At 60.0% G+C, this 8,344-nt stretch overlaps 1 protein-coding gene across 1 annotated transcript; it reads right to left on the bottom strand.

The window, feature by feature from the left end:
- Positions 1-84: 84 nt before the first annotated feature.
- On the bottom strand, positions 85-8,183 carry SEMA4C (sema domain, immunoglobulin domain (Ig), transmembrane domain (TM) and short cytoplasmic domain, (semaphorin) 4C). The gene is made up of 14 exons (XM_005862218.2): positions 7,802-8,183; positions 5,763-5,911; positions 5,381-5,443; positions 4,756-4,854; positions 4,573-4,669; positions 4,347-4,463; positions 4,099-4,250; positions 3,843-4,018; positions 3,509-3,653; positions 3,200-3,422; positions 2,953-3,065; positions 2,038-2,195; positions 1,882-1,952; positions 85-1,755 (listed from the first exon to the last, which is right to left on the bottom strand). Exons 1-14 carry the CDS (start codon positions 7,908-7,910, stop codon positions 923-925), a joined length of 2,505 nt encoding a protein of 834 aa, XP_005862280.1. The 5' UTR covers positions 7,911-8,183; the 3' UTR covers positions 85-922.
- Between the last annotated feature and the right edge of the window lie 161 nt (positions 8,184-8,344).

Genomic DNA, 8,344 nt, shown 5'->3' with positions numbered 1-8,344 from the left:
ATGTTTCTAACTCTCTATCCCTCTCCTTTCCTCTTTGTAAAATCAATAAAATATATTTCAAAAAAAAGTCTCATTCCAGTCAGCTTCATTTTCTCCATTTTATTTGTCAATATAAAAATACTCAAATATTTACAACAAATAAATACGCGGGGACACAATAAGTTACACTGTTAGGAGCCCTCCTCCAGGTCTGGGAGAGGATATGCCATAGCCACAGCATGCCCACCCTCGCCCCCGCCCCCACACCTCTCCCAGCCCTGCCAGGGGGACAAGTATAAAATACCAGGAACCCCAGGGCCACTGGGAGGCCCTCCCTCCCTTCCCCCAAACACACAGGAGGTTCCACTCCCTCCCCTGAACCCTGAAAACATTCACCACCCTGGAAGCAGGACGAGGCCCACCCCAGAGCCCTGCACTCCCCCAGGGGCACAGCACCCTGCCCAGCCCACCCCCATATGTACATCCCTGCCCCTCCTGGGGACAGTGGGGGTAAGAGAAGCAAAGTGATCGACCCCTTCCCCTTCATAGCTCCAATGACTCACCAGGAGGACCCCAGGCCAAGGGAAGACTCCACAGAAACAGAAGATGGTCACACAAACACACCCACGTGCACACACACACATACACAAACACACCCATATCTCCAACTTCTGTCCTGAAGGTTTGGCTGCTGGGGTCCCGTGTCTGTGATTCACAGCCCCTCACAGAGAGGAGGAAGACGCCGTGTGGCGGCTGGTGCCTTGGTGAGCCACACCAAGTGGCAGTGCCCGTGCTGAGCAGAGCAGGTCCTCATGGGCGAGCAGGTGCTGGGCAGGATCCGTCCCAGTAGAGCAGGTGCCCACGCCATGTCCCTGAGGTAGCTGGTGCCTGTGCAAAAGTAGGAGCCACGGCCCCCAGGCTGCCCCACCGACGTGGGGGTCCCTCATACCGAGGACTCCTCGGGATTGGAGTCCGGGAGGGGCTGGCGCTGGTGCAGTTTGCGCCTCATCTCGTCCGCCAGCTCGGGCAAGGGGTGCCCAAGCCCCTCGCTGTGGTCCTCCCCACCTAGCTGTAAGCGCACATAACCGTTGGCATTTGAGTTCCGCCCACCCCCCAGGTGAAGCCGGGTTGGGGATGGCAGGGGCTGGCCAGGGATGCCAGGAGGCGGGGAAGGGGGCCCAGTCCCCGGCTGGCACCGGGCGTGTCCAGGCACAATCTTGAGGGAGCCATCTGAATAGTAGTAGCCAACGGGGTCCCAGAGCTTCTCATCAGTCTCGGGGCCAGGGCGGAAGGGGGGGCTGGTGGGCTCCTTGGGAAGCTCCAGAGGGTACACCAGGGTCCTCTCTGCCGCCTTGGCACCTTTCTCCAGCTCCTCACGCAACCGGCGGCGCAGTGACAAGACGAGCAGCAGCAGCACCAGGCACACGGCCCCCAGGGCCACCACAGCCAGCCACACCAGCCCCAGGTTTTCCAGGGGGGCCCGGGCCTCCAGGGTCAGTGAGGAGCCGGCCACCACAGCAACCAGGTAGCCTTCGGCAGCCAGCCGTGCCCCCTGCTCCTCCGAAAAGCAGTGGTAGGCCCCGGCGTGGCGGGGCTGGGCGGCCATCACGACCAGGGCCTGGAGCCGAGCATCATAGAGGAAGGAGCCAGGCTGCTCCACAGGTAGGTCCCGGCCCCCAAAGGTCCATCGGGCATGGGCCAGGTTGGAAGACAGGCGGCAGGGCAGCACCAGGTCTGTGCCTGCCACCACCGTGATGTTCTTGGGCGTGAGCCTGACTGCAGCGGCCGGGAGAGGAGAGGGAGCAGAGTCAGTGCAGGAAACCCAGGGCCAAAGGGAAGTGCAGACACTCCAGCTCTGGCCCCGGGCCCATCCCGCTGGGAGGGGGACAGAAGGCGGCTCACCTTTCTTACTGCCACGGAAGTTGCAGATGCCCGAGGTGTCGGAGATCGTCACTTGCTGGATCAGCAGGGATCTGGTTGGGGAAGACGGTCCATCAGCATCCCTGCTCCCACCACCTGCCTCCCCTCCTGGTCCCAATAGGAGGAGAGCCCGCTCACCCGGAGCGGCTGCCCACGGCCACACAGCGGCTGGCGTTGACGCTCCAGGCGCAGTAGGGGTCCCGAGCGAGGATGCAGTCGGCACAGGAGCGGTACTTCACGCAGTCGGCCAGGGGTAGCTGAACCAGCTGTGAGCGGGAACCTGCAAACAGCAGCTTCTGCAAGAGAAGCAGTGGGCATAGGAGCGGGCCCACCAGGCCCGGACACAGCATGGGCACAGCTGGGACTGCTGGGGGCAGCACAGGGCAAAAAGGGGCCAAGAGAAGGGAGAACCAAGGATGGAAATCTAAGGACCAAAGAACGCAGGGAGGGCTTATTACAAGCCAGACACCATTCTAAGCACCTTATAAAGGAGACCTTTCTGGAGAGGAACAGTAGCCCCGTGGTGCTGTGTATAATCTCACACACACACACACACACACACACACACACACACACGGCTCCAGTGCGGTATAAATAGTGCAGGAAGTATGTTTTCCGCAAGGCCCGGCAGCCCTCACAATAGTACCAGCCGAGCATAAGGTGTTTTCCTGTTTGCATGGTGACTGCTAATCTGTGTTTCTTCAACCAGACTTTCTTTCTACCATCATTCCATGTTCCGGGGAACAATTTGAGCCACAACAGTTGGTAAAAGGGGAGCATGTGAAACTTTAGGTGCGGCAACAGGCCAGAAAAGGGAAAGGTGCCGAGTGCACCTCAGGGAAGGGGGAAGGCATGGGGGTCAGGACTGGGGGGAACGCAGCCTCGCTGGGACCTGGCCATGTACACGGCCTCCGGGGAGCAGGATCCACTGGGACTGACCGGGAGCTCGCCCCCAGCTGAGCGAGGGCCCTGGAGCGCCTCCCCTGCCCCGAAAGGGCCAAGCACAGACTAGGGAAGGTGGAGGAAGAGCTGCGGGCGGGGCCTGATGATTACCTTGCTCCGGGACAGGACCAGGCTTTTCACAGGCTCCTGGTCAAACACCTGCAGCTCCTCGATCAGGTGGACCCAGGGCCCCAGGCTCACAGCCTTAAGCAGCCAGCCGTCTCCTGTGAGGGGGTTGGGGAAGGACAGGTGTCAACGAGAGAGCCCAAGGGCCCCGGGGCATCCCCAGATCACCCTATCCAGGCATACAGGCCCTCAGCCAGCCTCTAGCAGCTAGGCCCGCATGCCACGTGCCTACCTGTGGCAATGAACAGCACTGTATAGGAGGCTCCATCAAGCCCCGTGACGCGGTCAGCCACCAGGTGGGTGAAGTTGGTGTCCTTCTTTACGAGCAGGGGCCGGCCCCAGAGGGGCCTCACCTGCTCCTCCAATAGGGGGTGTTTCTTGATGAAGTTGAGGGTGTTGTCGGGCAGCTCCAGAGAACTGGTGTAGCCGTGGTGACGGTGCCAGTTGTTGATGCACTGGAGATTGGGGGCGGGGAGGGCAGTCAGTCAGTGGGAATAGCACAGGGGCTGAGGGCAGCAGTGCACCCTCCGGGGCAACTCACCGAGCCCGGCCGTGGGCTGGGTACTGGGTCGGTGTAGCGGCCCCACTTCTGGGATTGCTCGTGGTACTCCTTGTAGGGACCCTCGAACACCCTCTGAATCTCTTCCAACTGGTACTCACAGACTGCTGACAGGTCCACATCACCCCTGTCACAGCAAGGGAGGGACCCCAAGGGTCAGGCTTGGTACCCATGTCCCACTGGGAGCAGATGCCCAACATCCTCCTTGGCTTCCAGAAAACTGGCCAGCCGGCCCCGCCCAGAGGCCTGCACCACAAACCACCCCTAACCTGAAGACCTGCTTCTCCCCACCCCCAATGACTCCCGGCCAGCTCACCATCGTGCCCGAAAAACCGCAAAGAAGGTGGTGTTGTGCCAGGACGTGCCCTGCAGGGTGTGCAGTGCCTGCAGGTGGCTGAGGTAGAGGTGGCGATTGGGGGCCGAGCACACCAGGTGTGCCTTCAGGAAGGTGGTCCACTTCTTCTGCAGGGTCCGTGCGCCCCCCACGTCTCCCTGGCAGATGACAAGGAGACACTGGCAGTCAGCCCTGCCCGGCTGGCAGGGCTCCCAGCGCTCACCGCCACAGACTGTACCTTGCAGACTCGGGCCACACGGGCCACCACCTGCTCCATGTAGCAGTTGTACTCCAAGGCCCGCTCGCTGAAGAAGAAGTAGACCTTGTCATCGTCCCCAGTCAGGCTCCCCACGCTCTCCGGGACGTAGGCAGAGCCGACAAAATGAGGTTCTACGGGAAGGGGAGGAGACTTAGCGAGGCCCTAGTGATGCCTCCCCCCCAGTGCTCCCCCAGTGCCCACGCCAGCTCCAGCTCCTAGGGGCTCACCGTTGAGCCAGAAGGCCAGGTACTCTGTCTTCATGGGATGGTGGGGCCCCATGTTACGCAGGATGATGGGCTCTGTGCCCAGGAAGTTGTTGAGTGTGGCCGAGTACAGCTCGCCATCTATGGAGACAGAGGATCAGCCAGACCAGTGAACATACACGCAGGCCACACAGCCCCGGATGGGAATGAGCCCTGGGGACACCCAGCCTACCGCAGGGGGGCCACTCACCCACAAGGAGGCCAGTGTGGCCCTTAGCCGGGTCGTAGGGACACTTCCCCTTCCCATCCTCAAAGGCTCCACGCTCCAAGGTGAAGGTGACCATGTCCTGAGGCAGGGAAGAGACAGAATGAGGTGCAGAAGGCCCAGCGTTCAGAGCAGCACACGCAGGGCAGAGGGAGGGGCAGCACTCACGATGTAGGCACACTTGGGCTGGAAGGCGTAGGTGCCACACACATACAGGTGGGATGCGTTGTACGGCTGCAGGAAGCGGATGAAGTTGAAACACTCCGTCTGGGGAGAAAAATGGATCCAGTTAAAAGAGAATAGGGGGTCCAGTTAAAAGAGGAGGGCCCGAGAATGGGGGATCCAGTTAAAAGAGGGCCCGAGAATGGGGGTTCCAGTTAAAAGAGGGCCCAAGAATGGGGGGATCCAGTTAAAAGAGGAGGGCCTGAGAATGGGGGATCCAGTTAAAAGAGGGCCCGAGAATGGGGGTTCCAGTTAAAAGAGGGCCCAAGAATGGGGGGATCCAGTTAAAAGAGGAGGGCCTGAGAATGGGGGATCCAGTTAAAAGAGGGCCCGAGAATGGGGGGTCCAGTTAAAAGTGGAGGGCCGAGAATGGGGGATCCAGTTAAAAGAGGAGGGCCGAGAATGGGGGGTCCAGTTAAAAGAGGGCCGAGAATGGGGGAGACTGGACGGAGTTCAGGACCCAGACCAGGAATGAAAAGGAAGCCCTGGGCAGTGCGTGAGCCATGAGGCCCAGCCAGGGGGAGGCAAAGGCTCCTGCCCCCAGCTCCCTTGGTCTGTCCCAAGCACCCACCTGGTTGTTCTTCCCTTTCTGGACACACTCGGTCTTCTTCTCCACAGGAGCTGCCCACGAGATCTGGGGACAGGACGGGCACCTCAGCAACGTCACAGGTGTACACTGAGCATGTGCCCAAGCATGGCCTGTGGCAGCCGCAGGAATACCAAGTGACAGTACATGGTCCCCAACCCTGGGATCTGACTTCATAGAGGACATAGGCCCCACACGGCCCCATGGTAGCAGAACCTAATGAGTGCGGCAGACGGCAAGACAACTCGCGCACTCTGCCCACGGTGGCCTTGCAGACCCAGCAAATTCCCAAGGGGCAGCCTGACCATGAGCCTCTGGGGTCCTGCCTGTCACGGGCCTGTGTGCCTCCCGCTCCCCCACCTCTCACCACTCCTTGCAGCTCCAGAGCCTCCATGCTGAAGGCAAACAGGGTCTCCCGGGCCCCAACGTACAGGAGCCCGGTCTGCTCGGTCAGGGTCAGCGTCAGAAAGTCCTGGATGCCCGTTTGGGAGAACCGCCGCACCACTGGGGCAAGCTCTGCAGGGACAAGATGGGAGTGAGCAAGGCTGTGGATAGGTGGGCCTTCTTAGGGCTCCAGGCACCGCCCCCCCCAAATCAGCCTTCCTCTGAGTGAGCAAGGCTGTGGATAGGTGGGCCTTCTTAGGCCCCCCCCAAATCAGTCTTCCTCTACACCAGAAATTTTCAACCAGTGTGCCATAAGATTTTTAAAATATGCAATACCTGCCCTAGCCAGTTTGGCTCAGTAGATAGAGCTTGAGCCTGCAGACTAAAGGGTCCCGGGTTCGATTCCTTGGTTGCAGGCTCTTCCCTAGTCGGGCCCTGGTTAGGGCTCATGCAGGAGGCAACCAATCGATGTGTTTCTCTCACATCAATGTTTCTCTCTGTCTTACCCTCTCCTCTCTCTTTCACTCTCCCTAAAAATCAATGGAAAAATATCCTCGGGTGAGGATTAACAACAAAAACCATGCCCAACTATTTTAGTCAGGGGCACTGACCACTTTTCCCTTAGATTGTCCAATACAAAAAAATGACAACAGGCAATATAACAGTAGCCATCCCGTATGAATGAATCAAAAATTATATATATATATTTGGTCAGACTGGCCAAAAATACAATACTATGTTTTTGGTGTGCCACAGAATTTTAGTAATTAATTTATGTGTGTCATGAGATGAAAAGGTTGAAAAATCGCTGCTCTATGCAATGGTCTCCTGGGCCTACTTGTCCTTGTTCCCCACATTAGGGCTAGCAACCCCACAAGCAATGCAGCCCAGTGCCCTGAGGGCAATAAAGCGCATTTCCTGAGTTGCCGCCTGGCTGACAGCTCCTGTGGGCCTCCTTGCTTTCCCTGGGAAAAGCCTGGGAGGAGGCACATCTGAGCTGTGAGGAGGAAGGAAGGACATCTCAGCCACAGCTTCCGGCCAGAGGAAGCCATCAGAATTATGGCTCCCACTCTCAGGCCAGCAGCGCCTCTGGCTGCAGAGCTGGGCATTCTCCTTCCCAGCTTCCACAGCTGCCTCTTCCTTCTTTGCTCTGCTGCCCACTGCCCACATCAGAGTCCAGCCAGACCCCGCCCCTGACCCCGCGGGGCAGGGCACACAGAAGTTGTGAGTGCTCCTTGTCTTAGAAACCCCCCCTCCCCCACTCCACTCATACAAATCCAGGCTGCCCGACACACCAGCACAGCTGGCCCCCGGAACAGGCGGGGATGGCAGGGGAGACCGGAGGCTGGGACCAGAGAGGGTGCTGCCGCTCACCAGGCAGGGCACTACGGCATCCACATAGTCACAGGACCCCTGTGTCGGCCCCCCAAATAGCTGCCGACCCGTCCTCAGGGTCCCCCTAAACCAGCTTAGTCTTTGGAACCAAAGATGGGCCCAGTCAGGTAAGGAAGGGCTTCATTAGCACCCGAGTGCCGCCTGTGGGAGGTGAGCTCACCCCAGGTCCCCAGAGCGCGGGGATGACACAAACACCTGACATCACCCCTTGGTGCAGGTGCGCGCACAGTAAGGGCTGTCAGGTCCGTGGTTCGCCCACACGAGCACGTGCACACACACCCACCCAGGGCCACCAGGTCGCAGGCCTTGGCTGCGAGCTTACGCTGGTTCAGGGTTCTCTGGCTGGACTCTCAGTGAGAGTGGCAACCTCAGAAGGCAGGCACGGGGAGAGGGGTGCAGAATGGGGCCTGCCGGTCCTGAGCGTCAGAGGCAGGGGGTAGCCCAGGTCCTGGGCCGGACCATCAGTTCTAAGTCCCTGGGGTCAAAACTGGGTCACACGCCTCGGGGGGCCTTGACAGCAGAGTGAAGCGGGCACAGTCAAGGGGCAGCCCCTCAGCGTCTCCCCTCAGCAGCCCCTCCTGGCCCCTCTCCCCAGCCGGTCTGTCTCCTCTGGTTTCAGACACTCACCCCCGGAAGAGACCGTCTTGCGGGGCACCAGGTTCCACCACATCTCAGCCCCAAAGCCCAGGCCCCACAGCCCCACAGCCAGCAGCCAGCCAGCCCAGTGTGGGGCCATGGCACGCGCCCGGCTCTAGCTCCAGGCCAGCTGCCCTGCTGGGGAAAGAAAAGGGTCAGGATCACAGCCCGCGCACAGACCGGAAGGCACTGCCAGGACGCCGCGCTCAGGCCCCCAGGAGCCCCTCGCCCCTGCCCCAGTCCTAGGAGCAGAGACCCAGTGCCCTCTCATACCTGAGCCCCCCACCTCCGCCTCCAAAGGACCAGGGAGTCTCCCTGAAGGGGTGCGGCCGAGGGGGGAGGGGGGAGGAGGCCCTCCCCCATTCCCTCTCCTCAACAGGAAGTTGTTTAAGAAAATAAAAAGGGCCCCCTCCCCCATACCAGGCCTGACAGATTCGATGATTTTTGAAAGTAACCTCTGGAAGCAAGACTTGACCCTGCCGGGGCTTCAGCCGGCCCAAGCCCTAGTTCTGGGACGTGAACCGAGGCGCGGTG

The sequence above is a fragment of the Myotis brandtii genome, unplaced genomic scaffold (assembly GCF_000412655.1).
Source record: "Myotis brandtii unplaced genomic scaffold, ASM41265v1 scaffold1612, whole genome shotgun sequence".
NCBI lineage: Eukaryota > Metazoa > Chordata > Mammalia > Chiroptera > Vespertilionidae > Myotis > Myotis brandtii.
Note: the sequence above shows the minus strand (reverse complement) of the source record. Positions and strands in the feature narration are given on the sequence as shown.

Bases quoted from the DNA above. Each gene is read 5' to 3' on its own strand.
- SEMA4C (XM_005862218.2), bottom strand. From the start codon at position 7,910: ATGGCCCCACACTGGGCTGGCTGGCTGCTGGCTGTGGGGCTGTGGGGC. The intron at 5,444-5,762 runs GTGAGAGGTGGG...TCCTGTCCCCAG, and splicing joins CTCTGGAGCTGCAAGGAGTG to ATCTCGTGGGCAGCTCCTGT. The intron at 3,654-3,842 runs GTGAGCTGGCCG...TTGCTGTGACAG, and splicing joins GCGGTTTTTCGGGCACGATG to GGGTGATGTGGACCTGTCAG.